We start from the raw sequence: 21,005 nt of genomic DNA on the forward strand, positions 1-21,005 counted from the left end.
TCACAGAAAGCAGGCTGAAGCACCTCAGAGCACCGGCCTCTGTTCCGTCTCTCTTTTGATGCTGTGTAACTACGATGACGTCTGGAGGAACAACGTCCGAACATCAGGCACCGGCTTTCATTTTTGCATCCAGCTGAAAGTTTTCTTCTTTGGTCTGGCAATTTAGCGCACTTCTGTGTCGCTTTGTTGCAAAATCCTGCGATAATCTGTCACGACGGGATTAGGGTGGACCCAAATGCACGACTCAGGAGACAGATAATTCAAATAAAGATTCTTTACTGAAAGCGTCGTCAAGATCGGAACAGACAGAATAATCAAACTATGGAACGCTGGAGGGCTTGGTCGGAAAAACACAAGACAATCTGGCAGAGGATAAGTGGAAGTGAGGGAGCTAAATAGTGAGAGACTAATGAGGGGATGGGCTGCAGGTGAGAAGGGCGTGAGGACCAGGTGAAGGTAATGAGGGACTAACGAGGGAGTGATCAGAGGCAGGTGAGGGGAGTTGGACTGACGAGATGGGAAGCAGGATCTGGAATGACATGACAGTTAGTGACAGGATGAAAACAACTAATACAAAAGGAAGGTGTGGAGCTAAACTGTTCCATAATCTTCATTAATGGTCTTCATTCTGGTAACTTTCATCCTTCCGGTTCAAAGGCATCGGCAGCACATTAGAATCTGAACAAACTTCGTTGCATTTTGTGTATATTTGAGCAAAGGCTGATGCATTGTTATTGTTTACTCTCTCTGTTGGTTTCTCATTCAATAATTTGGTTTGCTTTCATCTCCAATCACTGTTAAAGTTTCTCAAGGCATTAAGCTCAGCTGGAAATCAAGAAGTCAATAATAATTAAATAAATGCTTCTTTTTTATGTTGAATTTTCTATTTGCTTTGGATTTCCGACCCACTGATAACATTTTACTCCACATTTCCCCTGGAATAGTACGAGACTTTTTTGTGAATCAATTACATGTTAGTCGCAGGGTTCCTCTCAAGGTATACAGTTACCTATTGTTTCGTATACACATTAATCACGTTCTTTATAAATAAAATATGTATTGGACTAGGTACATAACTAAACTGTTAAACATAAAATAAATGAATAATCAATAAAATAAACAAAATAAAGGGAATACACAGGATGAAGAATAGAAGGAAGAGTACAATGAATATAAATGAACCACTCATAAATGTTACCAGGTGGAATCAGGGCCTCTTATCATTATTTGATGTTCATCAAGGTTTATCAATCTGTTGTTTTAATACCTTACAATTAGCTCATAACATTTTATATTTGAGAGTTTAGGAAGCACCAGGCAAGCCCCTTGTTATTAGTTTTAATTTCTCAGAATATTTCATCATGTGTCTTAAACTAATTTGTCTTCCGAAGATCAAACTCATTCAGGTGTGTAAACGGTGTTGTTAACCTGACGGTCCTCATGACGTGGCGGCTGGTCCTCTGGGGCCTTCTCTGCTTCTTGTTGGTTGTTGGATGAGAGTAGTTTGGTGAATCACCCTCTCATCTCTCGCCCTGTGGCAGTTGGTTCGTCTTCCTCTGATATCCTGAGAACCTCGTCGTCTGATACAAATCTCTGAATAATACCCGATCAATTAAAGATTGAATGAATGAAACGACTCCACAAAATAGATTAATATCATCACGATGCAGACAGACCTACTGTATGAAGATATCATGTATGTAGACATCGTTGGGGGCGGCTGTAGCTCAGTGGGGTAAGGGGGTCGTCGGTTCGATCCCCGCTCTCCCCATTAGTTGCAAGTTGAAGTGTCCATGAGCAAGGCACTGAACCCCCAGTTGCTCCCCGGGCGCATCACTGCAGCCCACTGCTCCTTAATAACTAAGGATGGGTTAAATGCAGAGAATACATTTTGTTGCATGTGTACCTGTGCTCTGTGCAATGACAATAGATTGAATCCAATCCAATATACTTGTGTACCTATATGCCTAATAAATCAATGGATTGCATTAATGTTTTAAAATTTCAGCACAAATCAGCATCCTGGGTGAGAGGCAAGAAACACTAGAATATAAAGTAACAGTTTATTGAAGTGGTTTACCACTATTGGATGGTGTGTCCATGTGCTCGAGAGCAGAAAGGTGGGGCTGTAAAGAGCTTTAGGGCCACAAGTGACTCCAGGGCCCATCTTGAGTTGGTAAATTGAGAGTCTACACACTTAGTGACCGATAAATTCCTGAGGTTACCGTAGTCTCTGGAAAAAGTGTTTTCGTTCAGATTGGGACGAAGACATTTCAGTTTTATGAAGAGGAGTATGTGGATGTCCGCGACAAAAGGAATAAATACTCCAGATTGTGAAAACAGTAAATGTCAACATTACGATTCGCCCTCAGAGACACGTCTGGCCACAGTGTGAATCCCCTTTTTATTTCATTTTTGGACAAGTAGCAATAAATCATAGAAATACAAAACCACAGAGAATATATATTGGCCGTGTCTGGGTGTGAGAGGTGTAGCCGACAAAAGCAACAACAACAACAACAACAACAACAGGAGTCTAAAAATAGAACATAAATAATTGAAGTTGCAAGATGTGAGCGGGTGGGAGGGGGGAATGAAACGGCGTGTCACGCTCTGATCACCTCCCAATCCCGTCTTTTATTACCAATTAAAGCGTTATGACTTACCTCCCCTGCCACGCTGTGGAAAGGTCATGCAGAGATTTAGTTTAGATTTTTGTGCAGTTTAAAATGTGCTGAATTGCAAATTGGGAGCCCCTCTACGATTGAGCATTCACACGGCTCTCGCCATGGCGACGCTTGAGCCGCCGACCCGCAGCGAGCGGTGATTAGTTCAATGTTGTAAGACAAATTCATAAAATGTAGAGTTTGCATGGTGAGCATTGCAGAAATCTCTTGTAAAGTTGCTTTTGTCTGATTGAGACAGGGGAGGAATATACGTGTTTTAAAGGAGAAGTTTTTTCCCCCACTTACTGAAGTCATGGGGCATTTAAAAAGAAATTGGGGGCACTTATTTTAACCGTTATTCAAAAATAATAAAAATACTTATTTTGGCTTAAGATATAAGAATTAGCAATTGTCATAAAAATGGCAATAATAAGTCTATTCGTCAGTAATCTACAGATTCAAAGGGTTTTCTTCGATTTTTGGAACAGAAAACAAACAGAAATCAGACAATTATCTTCAATTTTATTCTTATCTTTGTTGTTATTTATTCTTTAAAAAATTAAACTACTATTAACAATGATAACTTATTTCTTTTTTTTATAATTCAAAATTATATTTATTGATTTTTTTGTGTAGCCTACCTAAGTACAGGCTATCCAGAGAGGACACTCATACCAAAGATAATAATAAAAAACGCTATTAAATTATCTAAATTATGGTTGCAGTGATATCAGGGGCAACATTATATTTCTTAGGGGCAGTTTTGCCCTTTGCCTTTGTGTGTGTCCTACGCTGGATTGAGTCCTTTTTAAATTAAATGTACTTAATATAAGTGAATTAATCTGCCAGGGAGTAGGTACAGAATATCTTAACTAATGAACATCAAACTGTTTTTCGGTAATTTACTAAATTAAGCACAATGTGTTCTTGACGCTAGTGCAGGGTCATGTCTTATTCTTTCCTACTTATATTTTCCTCTACAGACACTGATTTCTAGAAAATATATACAAAATGGTTGCTTTTATAAGCAAAATCAAAAAAATTGTTGATTCTGAAGAGTCGGTGAGTCTGTATTTCCCAGTTTGACTTCTATTTCTAAGTCGATAATGCATCCGTCTGTTTGTGGATGTATTCTCAGGCATCGTTTGGTATTTTTAGTTTTTTTGACATTGCAGTAACTGTTTGTTTATTGAACGTGTTTTCTGAAGTTTATTTCGACAAGCAAATGCCAACAGTGCACTGCGGACAAACAACAAAAAGGTAAAAGAAAGTTCAAATCTCTTGAATATATTCATGAAGCTTATAAAGTTGTTCTGTACAGAGGGAACCCACATAAAGTCAAGAAAGTGAGCAGAAGCAAAATCGATTCTTTCAGCGTTTCCTTTGTCTGACAGCAGAGTCGTGTTTCACGGAGCAGCTAACAGGGACTCGCGTCTGGTGAAAGTCTTCGTCAGTTTCTCGGCGGTGACTTTCTTCCAGCTGAGGGACGTTGTTCGTGGCATTTCAGCGTCACCTCATCGATCCGCCCGTTGTCCGTCAGCCACGCAAACTCCCCCCCGCGGACGTGAAGCCCATCGACCCGAGGAGATGAGAAGAGGATCGCTCTGTCTGTCTCACACTCCCCTTCTGTTTATCCTCACACATTCACGCCTCAGAAGAACACACACACACACACACACACACGCAACACGAGTATGCTTCAGTTGCATAATACCACGTATATATATATCGTAGTTCAAATTATGTTTTTGTGCGGCACTGATACAAATGGGCTCAAAGTCCAACCCCTTTCCTGTGGTTGTTGGCCGACACACACACACACACACACACACACACACACACACACACACACACACACACACACACACACACAAAGAAAAAGTCAAAGAAAGCAGGAAATGTGTATGAAGCTGACATTGCAGTTTCTATTAAACAATGAATACTTCATTAATGTTATTCTGAATCGCATGATCTTTTCCCAAAAGTCCGAAATGAAACTATATGATTCAGCAGAATGACAAAGTTTAATACATCACAGGCCGTATTACTTTGGTGCCCAACAAAAAGGGAAACCAAATGTCCGACCTTTCTGCCTGACAGCATTGTAATGGCGGTCTCTTCAGAAATCAGAGAGTTTTTGTCTTTTTATTAATGATGGATATATTTGTATTTTACTAGAACCGTACTAACGCTGTCCTCCCCTCGCTGTGCTTGTTGCTCATGCATGTGACCAAGAGGTGTGACATGAATGTTCTGCACATAGCACCGAACCGGATGACACAGCATATCCAGTGTTGTGACAGCTCAACGGTTCAGGTTACTCTATTAGTTGCAGTTATAATTCTAATTTGTTGATCGAATGATGGCTGCTGGAGTAAAGCTTGTTTTCACACCGCTTTGTTCGACAGCGTGGTTTTAAATACCCCCGCCGAGCGGAGAAGCTCAAGGCGCCCCGTGCAAAGGGTCGTCCTTTCCTGTTACCTTAACATTTACTAACATATTTTACCCTCGGGGTCAATTTGACCCCAGCAATTAAAACCTCCAGAAAATTATTAGAATTAATATTGTTTCCCAAGTTTAAGTGTGAGGTACTTTATGTTTGTTTGTTGACTACCTAAATAGCCCTTTAAATACATTAAAAAAAGTTGATATTTCTTATATGTTTGACACAGTGAAAAACAGCCTGGGGTCAAATTGACCCCAAAGAACACCAACATTAAACATTGAATGGGGTCAAATTGACCCTAAAGGTAACAGGAGGGTTAAGATGGAGCCGGCTATCCGCTGCAACTGTGTGGTGTTCAGGGACTCTGGGCTCAGCTGGGACTCCCCACTCAGCCCGCTGGACCATTTCACCATCTGATGTACAGGCCTCCAAAGATCAAATTGATTCAATAAAAGCACGATAGAGTAACGTCATGATGGTTTTGTCGATGTTGAAATATGAATATGACAGTTTCCGCGAACGAAACAAACGCCGGTGTCCCTTTTTGCACACGGCTTCACAGTTTGCATCAAAATTCAGTTCTGGGTTAATATTTGTCCCAAGGGATTTGTAGGATTCTACATAGTTCTTGTCTGACCTCATGTGTGTGGGCATGTTTTCTCAAATCAATGACCATATCTTTAGTTTTAGATATGTTTAATTGAAGATAGGACTCCTCGCACCACTTCACAACGTCGTGGCCGGTCTCATTGTCCTGGAGTCGACTAACAATAACAGAATCACCTGCGTACTTTATAATGGTCTTATTTTCATACCTGCTCTGACACGTATGTGTGGAGAGGATGAATAAGAGAGGCGAAAGCACACATGCTTGTGGGGAGCCAGCGGAGGAGCAAACCGGGTCCACAGAAGACTCTTTGTGTCCTATTGGTTAACAAGTCAAGAATCCAAAACTAACAAGATTGTGACTTACTGTAAGTCAAATTGTTCTCAAACCCGGTTATGGGGTTGAATTGTGTTAAGGAGAAATCTATAAATAGAAGTCTGACATGAGATCCATTTCCCCATAAGTGTATACAAAGTTAATGAAACAAAGGGACTGTGGCTTCGTCTCCTCCTCTGTGTGGCCTGTAAGCAAACTGCATGCTCACTTTCCGACCTTACCGGTGTTCATTCAAATTGATGTGAGAGCAATCGGTCTAGAATCATTTAGACTTTTCGGGGCGACGGTATTTGGAGCCACGGCGGCGTCCTTCCAGACCTCAGGTACACGCTGCGCCTCTGAGGACTCATTACAAATGTTGTGGAAAACAGGACTGGTAAACTGCTAAACTGAACACGCCTGGAAGGAGATAGTTCCACTTGAAGGCAGGCCTTCCTTTGTGTGTGTGGTGCCGCCTTAACAAGCGCATCGTCTGGGAGAGGATCAGTTAAGGCTAAGAAAGTCCCCAAAATAGTGTGTGGCTTGTCCTCCTCACAAAGCCTCCGAAGTCACCTCGGCAGACTAGGATTACGATTGCTTTGTTTATGTATTCAGGATTTGGTTCTTTATCATTGAAACTACAGTCTATTCATCTAAACGAATACCATTGACACGATCAAATGTAAATATTGTGAGTATTGACCCCGATACTCTTGTCTGATACCTGCCGTCCCGCTTTAGAATAATATCTGCTTTTTGCAGGTTGCCGGCTTGCTAGATCCAACATTTGCTAATCCCTCACGAGGAGAATGGACAATATTGGCACCTTTGTCTCACAGGCAGCATTTGACTTTTTCCTTGACACACGCACACACACACACACACATTCTCGTCTCAATGCGCTGATGAGTTCCAACACGGGTGTATTGATTCATGAGGATCTTCACAGTTTCTGCTCGTGTTTGTGTTTACTTTGTTACATGAAATAGCAGAATCTGCATGTAGTTGTTATATTGGTGTGTGTGTGTGTGTGTGTGTGTGTCAGCAGGCCCAACAGCGTTATGATTAGTGCACGTGGTCTGCAGAAGTGTGCCGATGACTCTCTGGATGTTCGGTCCTCTAACGGTGACGTCTGCTCCATTCCCCTCCTGAGCTGATGAGAGACTGAATAATTTAGACGTGTGGAGGAAAAGATGTTTAATTTCCCCGCAGTCTGCCTCTGCTCTCGGACGTTTCATCCCTCACTTTAAAAACTAGACGGAGGGACACGAGACGAGAGAGGTCCAAATGACGGATTGAGAAACCCTGTGGAACAAACGTGTGATTTTTAGCCAATAAGAACTCAGCGACTTTCCTTTGCTGCTTCCATTTGATCTTGTACATTCAGCTGCTCGGTCCGTCCACTGATCTCAGCCCAGACTGCGATATTTAAATAATTATTGGATGGATTAACATGACATTTTGCATTCACGTTCCCAAGAGGATGAATCCTAATGACCTTTTTCTGACCTTTTTCTCTCGCGGTTAATGAGGGGTTAATGTTTGTGGTTTTGATGTATCGGTAGCTGTTGAATGGATTAACATTCAATTTGAATCCAAATAGTATAACCACCTTTTGGATGAAATGCAATAACCATATTGATTCTTAAACATTTCCTTTAACCTTATCAGGTCAGAATTTGTATTTTGTCCAATAATTTTGTTTATGACCAAACTAATCCTCACATTTACATTTTGTCCAGTGTTACATTTTACAGTGCAATAATTAATGGTTGCCCAAAGGAAGGTGAAGGAAAACAAATGTTAGTTAAAAAAATATATATATATTTATATATGCTATAATATACAAAATACTATAGAATGTAAAATAAATACATTTAATATTTTGCATAGGGGATGATGATATTCCCATTAAGAGGTAAGTAAAATCAAATAGCACAGGGAACTGTCTGATTACCTTGTGATAATCCTGTGTCTTTAGTTTCTAAAGCTGTGTGGCTGCCAGCAGTGTGTGGGCCGGGGGGGAATAAACTCAGGAATTAAAATATAAAAACAGCACTCGTCAAACTAAATCCTTTCATCTCCTGGCGAGGCGTGAAAAGTGTATGTCATTGTTTCAAAGGAAGCCTTCTCAACTCCTTTCCTCTCTCCCTGCGCCCCCTTTTCTGATCCTGTTGACGGATATCCCCACAGTGCTGAATTATTGACTTTATTTATTTTGTATTTGTATCGCTCGGTTTATCCCAGCAGGGAGAGAGAAGTTGGGGGAAGAATTGCTCGGGGTTTTTCATGTGGAAATGTTAAACCCATTTCTGTCCCCTAACTCTGGTTCTCTCTGCCGGTGAGCCGGGGATCACTGTGCTGTCACATTGACCGTGTTTACATGCATTCGAATAACTGGCTTAGTCGGACTGAAATCGAATTATCCGTTTCATGTAAACACCTTTGTTCGACTATGTGCGGTCCGACTACGATCCGATTAACACCCCTGGACAACTCGATCCGATCCGGTTGATAATCCGACTATCGCGGCATGTAACGGTGAATTGGATTAGGAGCTGGACTTTGCGTCTTTGCGCATGCTTGAGATCCTGCCGCCTCCCTCCCTCCCTCCCATGTCGTGACCCGGAAGTCGAAAGAGACGATAATGTCACTATTAACATCATGCAAGAATAGTAGAGGGATGTAGCTTCGCCTTGCTCTCTGTTCGCCATCTTTCTCGAAATGTTGATGTTGTTGTTGTTGGTTGTTGTTGGTAGTGGTGAAGAGGTCAAGCGGAAATGGCTGTATCACCACGAGTTGTAATGAAAACAGCGCCACCTATCGTATCGGATATGACATGCTTTCGGCCAATGATTCGAATTACTCACTGCCATGTATATTGGGATAACAGCAGATCCCCCAAAAGATAGCATAGTCCGACTAAAGCAAGATTCGAATTATACCATCATGTAAACGCACTGACTGTCTCTCTGGATGGCCGCGTGTATTTGGGGGATTGAAAGGTCAAACTCATACACAACAATTCGCCTGTGTTTATTTTTATCCCCAGAAATACGAGGCATCGCCTGCTCTCTAATTTATGACTGTGGAGCAGCAATGACGCGTCGGAGTCTTAACAGAGTCCACTCCATGCAGCTGTGGTATAAATATGTATATTATATGAATATGTATTTACATTTATATATATATATTTATATATATACGTGTATATATACATATTTACATTAATATATACATATATATTTATATATATTTATTTATTTATTTATATATAGGCCACAGCTCACATGTCATACATCAGTTTTTTGTATTTCAAAGCTGATTAGCTCGTCTCAGCTGATTTGAAAAGAGAACATAATTGTAATAAATGATGCAACGTGTGGGTGTTTATGTTTTGCATCATGTAACGTACCTGCAAACTTGTCACCTTTCGGTGAAATTCACCGTTTTGGAATCAAAATAGGTCATCCAAGTGAATCGTGTAGATCCGAAGAGTTTTTGTTTTGGGGTAGGGGGGGTCAACTGGCCGGCCGACGTTTATGAGATTGAAGTGAGACACGGAGAAAATGTGAAGTGGTGCTCTTCACAATAAAACTTCTTTGATGGGACGTGTTGCGTCTCGGCCAATCAGCGTTCAGATGTCCACAGCGTTTAGGGGGTTTAGGTTAGCTTGAATGTTAGTCCGCTACATCTGCTGCTGTCACGCTGCACAGTGTAGCGATGCTAACAAAGTACCCGTACGCTAAACACGATGTGATTTAGCATATTTTTTGTATCAATACTTCATTAAAAGAGCACGATCAGGCGCGCAGCGCTGCGTGTCAAGCTGTCTGCACGCAATGTGGCTGCGCGGCGCGCTGGCACAGCAGTGTCGCTATGGCGGAGATTTTAGAGTCTTTTTAGCTTTAAAAGAAAAAAAAAAAAAGAAACTCTGTATCATCTGGTCAGATACTGACTAACGGCTCATAGTATGTATCATCAATGCTGATGGAACCATGTAGTTTCATTATATCTGGCTGTATTAATACTAATATTACTGCCATTTTGTTAAGTTTGAAAAAAAAAAAAAAAAAGTGAACCATACATATTTTTTATTTATTACTACAATAAATATACCAGTCTTGTTTTATGATATTGTGTCGAATTATTATATCATGATATTTATGGCAGGTATATATAGAAGTTATAATGTTAATGTACAGCCAGGTAGAGACAGAACAGACAGACTCAGAAGTCATCATGGCTCAGCAGGCTCCGAGTCCCTTGTTGTTCCAGGCCAATGAAAGTTGGTTATGAATGACTTTAACCATATGATATATAATGACAACATATTTTTTTTCATATCATTTTCTACTTCATACATTTTGTGTAAAACTACCAAGTTCAGCTAAAAATATTTATTAGATTAATAGTTTAGTTAAGAGAAGAGAAAAGAGAAAATAATTAAAAAAATTTTTTGGTTCTAGCTTTTTTTAATTTGAAGATGTTTGCTTTTCCATTTTTCCTAATTTTGATGATTTCTAAATATTGTTATACTTCGTGTTTAGGGGGGGGGCAGTAGCGGGTTTTTGCCATGACTGGCGCCGTTGTTCTTAAACAAAAGTTAGACCAGCGTACCAGCGACACACGACGCAGCTGTTGATTGATGCTGAGTCTCTTGGTGTTTACAGGTGAAAAGCATAAGCACCATATATATATATTAATGTTATGTTCTTTCGCTTTATATATTTTTGACATTAACTGTAGAAGTAAGTTAAGTGACCGTTAATTAGTGCTAGCGCCGTTTAGCTAGCGGATATTGTCATAGCGCTAAGCGTTTGCTTTTGTTGCGTTGTGTTCTGCTGGCCCTGATAATTACATTGTTCCAGATAGATGAGATAGTTATGTGTTGTGTCCGATGACGGTAATAAACAGTATACATACATACATAGTACATATAGGTGGTTTGTATAGAGGTTTTTCCTAGTGAGAGTGCAGATTTTTTTTTTTTAAATTTGTTTTTTTTTTTTTTTGGGATTTGACCCAGAAAACCAGACCCATTTGAACCATGCAAAAAAGTAGAGATATCAATCATCATGTGTTCATCGATCACTCAAAATCACACTCCTCAACGTGCGCGATCCGATCATACCGATCACCGATCAAACATTCTATTTTTACATTCTTTTTATTGTGTTGCATTATTGCCTAGGACTATGAAAGCATAAAACATTAAAGAAATTAAACATTAAAAAGCAGATTTCTTTAAACATTTAAATGAAAAATGTGAAAATTATTGATTGAAATTATTTGATTGATTTTATTGTTGATAGGATATTGTATACACATGCATCATTCATTCAGATCATTCATTAGGAACTTCCTATGGAAATCTTATTTTTTTTAAAAAATTTTATAAACTCTTCCCTGGTACAGTAAGAATGTTTTAATGTTAGCATAATTTAGCTAAATAGCAGGAAACGATCTATAAAGATAAAAAATCAGTTCATTGTTTTTTTTTTATGTAAATAGTGTATGATTTGTCGAAACTTATTTTGAAAAAACGGATGTTGTTTCACGTGGTTCTTTCGCTAACTTTGCAAGATGTTGGTTGTGTAACGTAAAAATTCCTTCAAACTAAAAACCCTCGCGCGCCGCGATCGAATCGAATGCGTTTCAGTCAGCTGTCAGTCTGTAGGGGCAGACATGTGAGAGTCGGAGCCGACCCTCGGGGGACGGGGGGGCGACAGGGTGGCCGCTGGTGGTCCTCTGCCGGCATTTTCTCCGTTGCGGTGCGCTGCGATTGAAACGTCTCTGATAGTTCTCGCAGATGTTACGTTATCTGATCGGCCAAGTTTGATTTGATTTTGAGAACGAGAACGCGGATCAAAATAATGGTTTATTATATATTATTATATATTGGTTATTGGATAAAAGATAAGAGAGAAATTAAAATAATAAAATAAAAATATAAAGAAAAAAAAAGTCAAAAGTGTGTTCAAAGTCACTTGATTTGTTTTTGATTTAACGGGAACGTTAATTTTAACCTGTGATTGTCGGTGGGTAATATTGTAGAGACTCAGGCCTAGCCCTCCGCCTTATTCAATCACTGCATATCCTAAAATAAATATTTCTTTGAAATATTTCAAGGTGAATATTTATATATATATATATATTATATATATATATATATATATATTATATTGTATAGGCACTGACTTAGTCAGAGCAGAGGACCCCCACCCCCCAGCCCGTATGATGTAAGTTTGGGCAACGCAGATGAAAACATCAACACATTCTCCCTCCCAACTCGTCCCAACTCGTTGCCTGGTCAGCGACTTTGAACTGTGTACACTGTAGCTTTTCGGGGTTTTTGGACGTTTCCCCCTCGAACGTAGATTTACAATGAGTTAGATTTAGAATACAACGTCTGGTTAGGTCTGGGAAAAGGCCGTAACGCATTGGTAAAGAAGTAATGCACCAAAATTAGGATAGGAATATATAAGCATTTTTGCTTCTACCTATACCTTTTTTAGTCTTTCTGTTTTGTATTTTATATAGAATAATTTTGAATTGTATTGCAATGATTGACTGAATAAAAATACACAACAACAACAACAAACGGGGAAACAGACAATGCCGACTGTTCCTCACCGGACATGGACAGCAGCCTCCTGGGTGAAAACCTGTGTTTGTTTGACCCGTCCAACCTCCAGTCAGATGTTTTTTTAAAGGAGCGGATGTATTGGAGTCGGTTGCCGTTTGTATTCATCACACGGTACGTTTGAAGATGTTGGGCGTTGGCGTTGATGTCGACCTTCCTATCATCTTCACATGTTCCCGCTTTTCGTCGCGCTACGATGTGCAGCTGTTTTTCCGCTTTCCTTTTCCAACAACGCGTCTGGAGCGCAGCGCGCGCCGCTTGAACCCCGAGCAGCTCGGCCTCCCGCCGGTCCCCGCGCCGTAATAACTCCCGATTTATGAATATGTCTAACGGCTCATTGGTTTCTCTCCTCTCCGCTGCAGGTTATCTATGCGCTCAACACGAAAAACGACGAACACGAGGCGGCCATCTCCACTCTGAAGGAGGCCCACGAAGAGGAGGTGCAGCAGATTCTGTCGGAGACCAGAGAGAAGATACTACAGGTCTTTACGTTTGATGTAATTAATGAAACACTGACGTCTTACTTTTCAATGATGCTGACGGTTGTACCTTCTGTCCTGTGTTGATGTCAGAAAGGTTGTTGTGACGAGGTAGTCGCTGGACACAAACGCTCACACGGCAGATTCATGGAAACTGGAGGCTGACACAAAAACTAAACATAAGCACATGGCCCTCAATAACAACACAGGGAATAAACACAGGAGCGCACACTGCAGGCAGGAATCCTCTCAAAGTACCAGATCATGGATGTTTACCTCAATGTTCACATAGAAGGGAGCAGAGGGAGACAGAGATAACGCAATGTGTTTAGATGTAAGCAGTGGTGGAAGAACCACGACGATCTCTTTAATAATTATTATATCAAGATTGAACTATTTACTACAATGTTATTTCTAGTGATGTGACTAAAATTACCAATAAATGTGGTGGACTAGGGCATTATGTGCCTCTGAAATGTTGCCGAGTGGAAGTATAAAGCAGCATAAATATAAATATGTTCTCATTTAAAAAAACATCAAAATTACACTTAAGAATAGTTACTTTCCACCACTGCATGTAAACAAATATTCAGTTAATTAAGTGATGTAATCGCTACTTTGATGGAGAAAAGATAAATCCATATTATAGTATTGCTATATTATGCATTTAATTGACAACTTGTGTGTCATAAGTAAACATGTTCAGGTTAAATAGATGAATTAACGGGGTGAGGATTCCTCTTTGGTAGGAGTGTGCTTTGATTACTTATTGACTATTGATTCAAGACTTTAAGTATATATCTATCTATCTATCTATCTATCTAAACACCTGGCGCGTCACATTCAGGTCCGTCAGTTGAGACGAGCATCGCTGACATCCTACAGTCCTCTACAGCTCGCTACACGACTGCTCTGCACTGCAGCGAGCACATGGCAGCCGGAGAGCCGGGATCACATCCCAAACAAACTCATCAATATTTAATCTACCGAATATTCATTATTTACGTCCGTATGTCATCTCTCCTTGTGGGAATTAGTTGCTTCCCTGACAGCCATGTGACCAACGTTGAACTGACAGACACATATTTACAGACATTTACATGCTATACCTTTTCACTGTATTTTCTCTTGTTATTATTTGTGTATATATATATATATATATATATATATATATATGATATGATATTCCTTTATTCGGGGACATTTCAAAAATCACAGCAGCGGTGCACATCAAAGCATCAATGAAAATAAATATAAAACACAAAACAAAATACAATATATAAATATATATATACGTATACGTATACATATATATATACATGTATATATATACATATATATATATATACATGTATACATATACATATGTATATATATATATATTTATATAAATATATACATTTATATATATATCTATATATACACATATACATATATGTATATATACATGAATATATATGTGTATACACATATATACATACATATATATACACGTATATACATACATATATATATACGTATATATACGTATATATATATATATATATATATTTATGTTCTGCCATGTTTGTCACTGTGACTTATGTGTGCGCAGATTACATGAAAATAGACATCAACGAACATCAAGGAATTTTGAGGATTTGAGGAAAAAAATTCACATTGCACAATCGAACATTTCCACATTTCAGGACACGCAATCGGGCACATGTCGCGTCCATGATCCCATCCCCGTCACATGAGGATTTCAAATACCTTCCATTGTTCACCCAACAGTACAAGAGCAAGATCAGCGACGAGATGGACCTGAAGAGGCGGATCCAGTCTCTGGAGGAGTCCATGGAGCTGCACGAGAGGATGAAGAGACAGGCGCTGGCAGAGTTTGAGGGCTACCGTCAGAGGGTGGAGGACATGCAGCTTTGCACCGAGGCTCAGGTAGATGGAGGATTGATGGTGTGTGTGTGAGAGAGAAGCAGCGGTGCCTAGCCCGATGCAGCAGCAGGTAATTAGTACTCATGTCTGTCTCTGTCTGCTGCTTTGAGGCTGACGACTCTTGATCCGGGATCGGATTAACGCTACATCTGGTTACTATAGAGACGATATAGACTATAAGGTAACCCCAGCTGTCATATCACAGTGGGAAGATCTTGTGATGTATAACACATTTCGCTTTGCTGCCACAGTAACACAGAGGGGTAAATATTACATATGCATCTTTTTATATATGGATAAATATACAAAGTTAAAGAGCAACTCCCAAGGTGCAACAAATAAGTAAATAAGTAAGTAATTTATTTCCATAGGTACATACATAACGTGTACATAGTGACAGGCATTGATAAAAAAATGTTTTACGAATGGAGGACCGTCCAAAGACCGAGGTCTGTAGGCTCCTCTGAGACGAGGAGTTGGACGGCCCCGCCCCCAACCCTTTAGCCCCGCCCCTCCCAACTACTACAGGCACACAAACAGTACACACACATATGGATCAAAACATAAAATATCGTACAAGCAACAACAAAACCCCAGAACAGGAAAAAGAAAAGAAAAGAAACATAGTAAAAATAATAATAAAGGCAAATGTGAAGTACTGATAACTTAGAAAAAATAATATCACGAACATCAAGGTATGTATATAAAATTTAATTGTAATATCTTTCCTCTAGTGTACTGTGCCGCCAGGCTGTATATCAATAATAATAACATAAATCAATACAGAAGTTAACAAGCTGAATAAACGTATGGATACATGAGTATATGGATCTCTATTCAGTGGGTGGAGGATGTGCAGCTCTGTGTTTAGGAACAAAGGAAGATGGATGGAATAAAAGGATGGATGATTCTTAGCGACGGGCTCAGGCTCATGCAGCGGTGTGTTGGTGCTATAGCATCACAGCGGTGAGTGATGGATGTCAGCTCGTACGTCTGTAACATTCATCAACACTTCAATTTCAGCATCGGATCAAATTCTCCCGTTTAGAGGGCTGCGGGTTGCGTCAAACTCGCCACTTTCTTTTGAGCTGGTGCTTTCAGGTACACACTGAACCTCGTAGTAGTGAGCGCTGCCGCTGATTGTGTAATTATCTGCTGCCTCCTCATAAGTGCAATGCTAATTTCAGACTGTGCCAGCAAATGAAATGAAAGGCGTGAATCTGTATATGTAAATGCGGCGCGGGGAGATGTTTATCATTTCCCTCGCCTGCTTCATGAAGACGGTGAATGTCATTTTTAAGACACCCCTTTAAGTCATCTTTGGGGGACCTAAATACTCTTTTTCACGACACTTGTTCACTTTAAAGCCATTGATGCCTGTATTTTATGTTTTACTTCTTTTTATTAATTTTAAATGTCTTGTTTGAAATTATAAATGTCCTGTCTTAAATGTTTTTACTGTTGCTGCTGTACTGAATGATGAGTCGCCAACTTCATTTCGTTGTATGTTTTTTTAGAATGACAATAAACTTACCTTACCTGACCTATTTAGTATTAAATACGCTTTTTTAAATGTGTGTGGACTCCATTAATGGAGCGCTTCCTGTTGGGCTTTCTGTGGAGTGTGTTTGCTGGTCTTCAGGTCTAATGTAGAGCAGCCAGAAGGTCAAATCCCCCCCAAGCCGGAGCATCACCACTTGGCTTCGCGCTCTTTTAACCCTCCTGTTACCTTTCGGGTCAATTTGACCCCATTCAATGTTTAATGTCGGTGTTCTTTGGGGTCAATTTGACCCCAGGCTGTTTTTCACTGTGTCAAACATATAAGAAATATCAACTTTTTTATATATTTAAAGGGCTATTTAGGTAGTCAACAAACAAACATAAAGTACCTCACACTTAAACTTGGGAAACAATATTAATTCTAATAATTTTCTGGAGGTTTTAATTGCTGGGGTCAAATTGACCCCGAGGGTAAAATATGTTTGTAAATGTAAAGGTAACAGGCGGGTTAAAAGCCTACCGACCCACATATCACCCCCCGCCCCCCTAAACTCAGTCTCTTCCGTCACCTCTTGTTTCGGCAGCACACACAGCGGGTGGTGTCCATGTCGCGGGAGGTGGAGGAGATGCGGCGGTCCTTCGAGGAGAAGCTGCGCACGTTCAGCCAGGCCCAGGCCCAGTTTGAGCAGGAGAAGAGGGCGGCTCTGGAGGAGCTGAATGGCCAGCACCGGCAGGAGGTCCAGGAGCTCCTGCGCAGCCACCAGAGTCAGAACGCCGACTACAGTAAAGACCAGGAGAAACTGGGGCATCTCCATAAAGCCGAGGTAACGCGGCCACTGCAGCGAAAGTAGAGCAGGAAGATGAAAGAGGGACAGCTGTGATTACCACATCAGTTAACCTCAACTCGGGATGGGGTGAGGAAACACCGGACGACAGTAGCTTCATCTCTGTCCGTCTCGTGTGGCTCCAGGTGGAGTCGATGACGGAGCGGGTGGAGGAACTCAAACAGGACAAGAAGAGACTGGTGGAGGAGTACGAGGCCAAACTCAGCAAGGTACTGTGGCCGACGCCCCCATTAGGCTGCAGGTACCACTATGAAGTGGTCTAGACAGGTACATTTGATCAAGTATACAAATATATATATATATATATAATCTTAATAAAAGCCGGTCCTGTTCATAATCAGATGATAAACTTCAGCAAGAATATCATAAAATCTAACAAATAAATGGAAGAACGGTTCTCCATTTTCTGGGCCACAAAAGTCCAGCTTTACATTACGCTCCCGTTTCCTGTTTTAATCCCTCCTCAATCCTACAGATATCTGAAATTCAGCTTTTGTTACATTACAAAATCAGAAAAGTATCATTAATAAATACATCTAATATTGTCCAGAGGTCGAGGCGGTATACTTGTGCCGTCCCGTAGGCGTCTCATCCGGTGTTTGTGGAGTTAACAATACATTCGCGACGTGTTGCTGAATGTAAAACAGGTTCTGCCAAAGTAAGGAATGGTTCAAATGGAATTTACATTTATTGGCACTATTACGCTGACGGTGCTCGTAGTTCTGCACAGCGAAAGCCACGATTTAATCACTGCATTTCAAAAGCGATTCCCTTCAATGAAGTAACCTCTCGCTGACGGTGGACTCGCTCAGCCAAGACGTCTTGGCGTCGACCTTTTTACTCGTGTTGATTATTTTCACATGAGATGAGAACGCTTCCAATTACAGTCCCAATTATTCATATAGAGAAAAGTAAAGCGCGAAAACTAATGATCAGTTTCCGCGCTGTAGGCTTCCTCCTTCTACCGGTTGGGCTGGAGGTGCTTTTGTTCACCCGTCTGTCCTTCCCCAGGCTCAGGCCTTCTACGAACGCGAGCTGGAGGGCATGAAGAGAACTCAGCAGCTGACCGCCGACAACCTGTTGGCATGGAAACGCACCGAATCCGAGCTGCGGCGGGAATTCCAGACTCAGGAGGCGGCGCTCCAGAAGACCCTCGGAAAACTGAGGGCCGAGTTACTCCGGATAACGGAAGAAGCTCGGGAAAACCGGGAGAAGTCCCACCGGCTTCAGGCCTCCCTGACCACGGCCGAGAGCAGCGTCAAGGTGAGGGTCAGACGCCGGAGTCACACACAGCGCAAATATGTATACAACTATAAAAGTCTTTAAAAAAGAAGAAGAAAGAAAATGATAAACACTGGAGGGGACATGGATGGTGAAACAGTCCCTGAACATCCTGTAATTTAATATAAATGTTATAAAGTCTCTTATTGGCTCGGATGCAGCTTTTATGGACAGATGCAATGTGTCCTGTGAAATGATTCATTGGCTATAAAAAGCAAAACCTGTATCTGGGATGAACATTTGTTTCCATGGATAGTGGAGTGCTCAGTCTGTCTCTGACAATAACCTTTGTTTAGCTACAACAATGGGGTTGGCTTTCACCAGTTTCACTCTATTCCGCTGATGAAATACACACACACACACACACACACACACACACTGCACCCAGCAAGGTTTTCAAGTCTTTGGCTGTTTTGATGCCATTTAGTATCTTTTTTTTGGGACATCCTCAGCACGGAAAAATCATAATTTCTTTATACTTTCAAGGCTTCGATTAGCGCGTTGAATGCTGCGCTTGTCTGTCGTCATATGTTACGACGCCCTCGTGGTTATTATAGGTAGAAATGCGCGGCGCTCGTAGATCACGCCTTTCCGTGTGGCGAATGGCAGAAATATATTGGAGTATGGATTGTAGCGGAACATTTTGTCAGATAAAAACCTCCAGCGCGTGGAACTCTTCTGCACATCGCGATGTGAAAGTGCATTTCTCTAATGGGCATGTTCATAGTTTCTCATTTGGAAATAGACTCACACAATATAATCTCCACCGTTGAATCAATAACGTTGGCATGTGCCCCAGGGGGATTGTTGAAGTCGTTTTTGTTGTTGTGATATTTGTGTGAGATGATCACTGATTGCACAGAAGTCGGGCCGGGGAGCTCCTCTGCTCCGCGCTACTGAGAACGTCATCAAGGTCGGCCGTGGTCGGCGTGCCGGGGGTTAATCATCTCCTCCCTTTCAGAGCAATTAACTGTAACCCAGATAAGAAACCACAACAGAGCTGGAAACCGACTTCGCAGCTGTTTCTGGAGTCTCATATGATTTAATATTCAAGGCAGCAAAACAGATGTCACGGGGTAGAAACAGTTTGAGCCTCTTTTTGTTTTATTTCTACACAGAGCATCACAAATATCTTGTATTGTTATTTTTTTACGGTAATATGACAATAATCTCCTAAATCTCTTAATCCGTAATCTCCTGCTGAGAGATGATGGATTTTAAACAAACAAGCTCAGATTAGTTTAAATCTTGGTTTTGATGTCCACCTCACCCATCCTGTCGCCCGGAGTCCAGAACCATCGGGTTCCCGTGAGGTGGCACTGAGCTCACGCAAAGTGACCGTTGTTAACGCTCTTCACTTTCTTTTCATTGATGGAAAATCGAAATGTTTCATCAAAAATCAATGTTCCCTCATCCCAGGAGGCAGAATGACTGTGCCGGCACACTTCACGCGTAGAAATCTTACACACAGAGAAGTAATGGTTCGGTTCATTAAAAGGCTTTGTGGTTCTACGAAGAACCATCATCCACTGAAGAACCATTCTTTCTTTTGAGGCACCATTATAGGATGAAGACATCTTTAAGGATATGGTTCTTTAGAGAACCCTGGTTTGAAAGGTTCTTTGTGGAACCAGAAATGGTTCTTTAGAGAACCCTGGTTTGAAAGGTTCTTTGGAGAACCCTGGTTTGAAAGGTTCTTTGTGGAACCAGACATGGTTCTTTAGAGAACCATGGTTTGAAAGGTTCTTTGTGGAACCAGAAATGGTTCTTTAGAGAACCATGGTTTGAAAGGTTCTTTGTGGAACCAGAAATGGTTCTTTAAAGAATCATGGTTTGAAAGGTTCTTTGTGGAACCAGAAATGGTTCTTTAGAGAACCCTGGTTTGAAAGGTTTGTTGTGGAACCAGAAATGGTTCCTTAAAGAACAATTTTTTGAAGGTTCTTTAAAATACCTTTAGAGTTTGGAGGTTCTTTAAAGAACTATTAAAGGAAATGGTTCTTTAAAAAAACTGGTTTCAAAGGTTCTTTGTGGGACCAGAAATGGTGCCTTAAAAAACTATTTTTTTTTAGGTTCTTTCAAATACTTTTAGAGGTTCTTTGAATAACTATTTCAGTCTATGGTTCTTTAAAGAACCCTGGTTTCAAAGGTTCTCTGTGGAACCAGAAATGGTTCTTTAGAGAACCCTGGTTTGAAAGGTTCTTTGGAGAACCCTGGTTTGAAAGGTTCTTTGTGGAACCAGACATGGTTCTTTAGAGAACCATGGTTTGAAAGGTTCTTTGTGGAACCAGAAA

General features: G+C 40.7%; 1 protein-coding gene across 5 annotated transcripts in view; it reads left to right on the forward strand.

The window, feature by feature from the left end:
* The window catches only part of fam184ab (family with sequence similarity 184 member Ab), a 131,437-nt gene that overhangs the window by 49,396 nt on the left and 61,036 nt on the right, over positions 1 to 21,005 (forward strand). For 4 of the 5 annotated variants that reach the window (XM_056428298.1, XM_056428302.1, XM_056428300.1 and 1 more), the window contains exons 2-6: positions 13,043 to 13,177; positions 14,933 to 15,091; positions 17,173 to 17,412; positions 17,559 to 17,642; positions 18,445 to 18,696. In XM_056428298.1, the coding sequence (XP_056284273.1) occupies positions 13,043 to 13,177; positions 14,933 to 15,091; positions 17,173 to 17,412; positions 17,559 to 17,642; positions 18,445 to 18,696 (870 nt within the window). The remainder of the gene's footprint in view (positions 1 to 13,042; positions 13,178 to 14,932; positions 15,092 to 17,172; positions 17,413 to 17,558; positions 17,643 to 18,444; positions 18,697 to 21,005) is intronic. The other variant, XM_056428299.1, reaches the window with a different exon arrangement.

Source organism: Pseudoliparis swirei, chromosome 12, assembly GCF_029220125.1.
Source record: "Pseudoliparis swirei isolate HS2019 ecotype Mariana Trench chromosome 12, NWPU_hadal_v1, whole genome shotgun sequence".
NCBI classification, from domain to species: domain Eukaryota; kingdom Metazoa; phylum Chordata; class Actinopteri; order Perciformes; family Liparidae; genus Pseudoliparis; species Pseudoliparis swirei.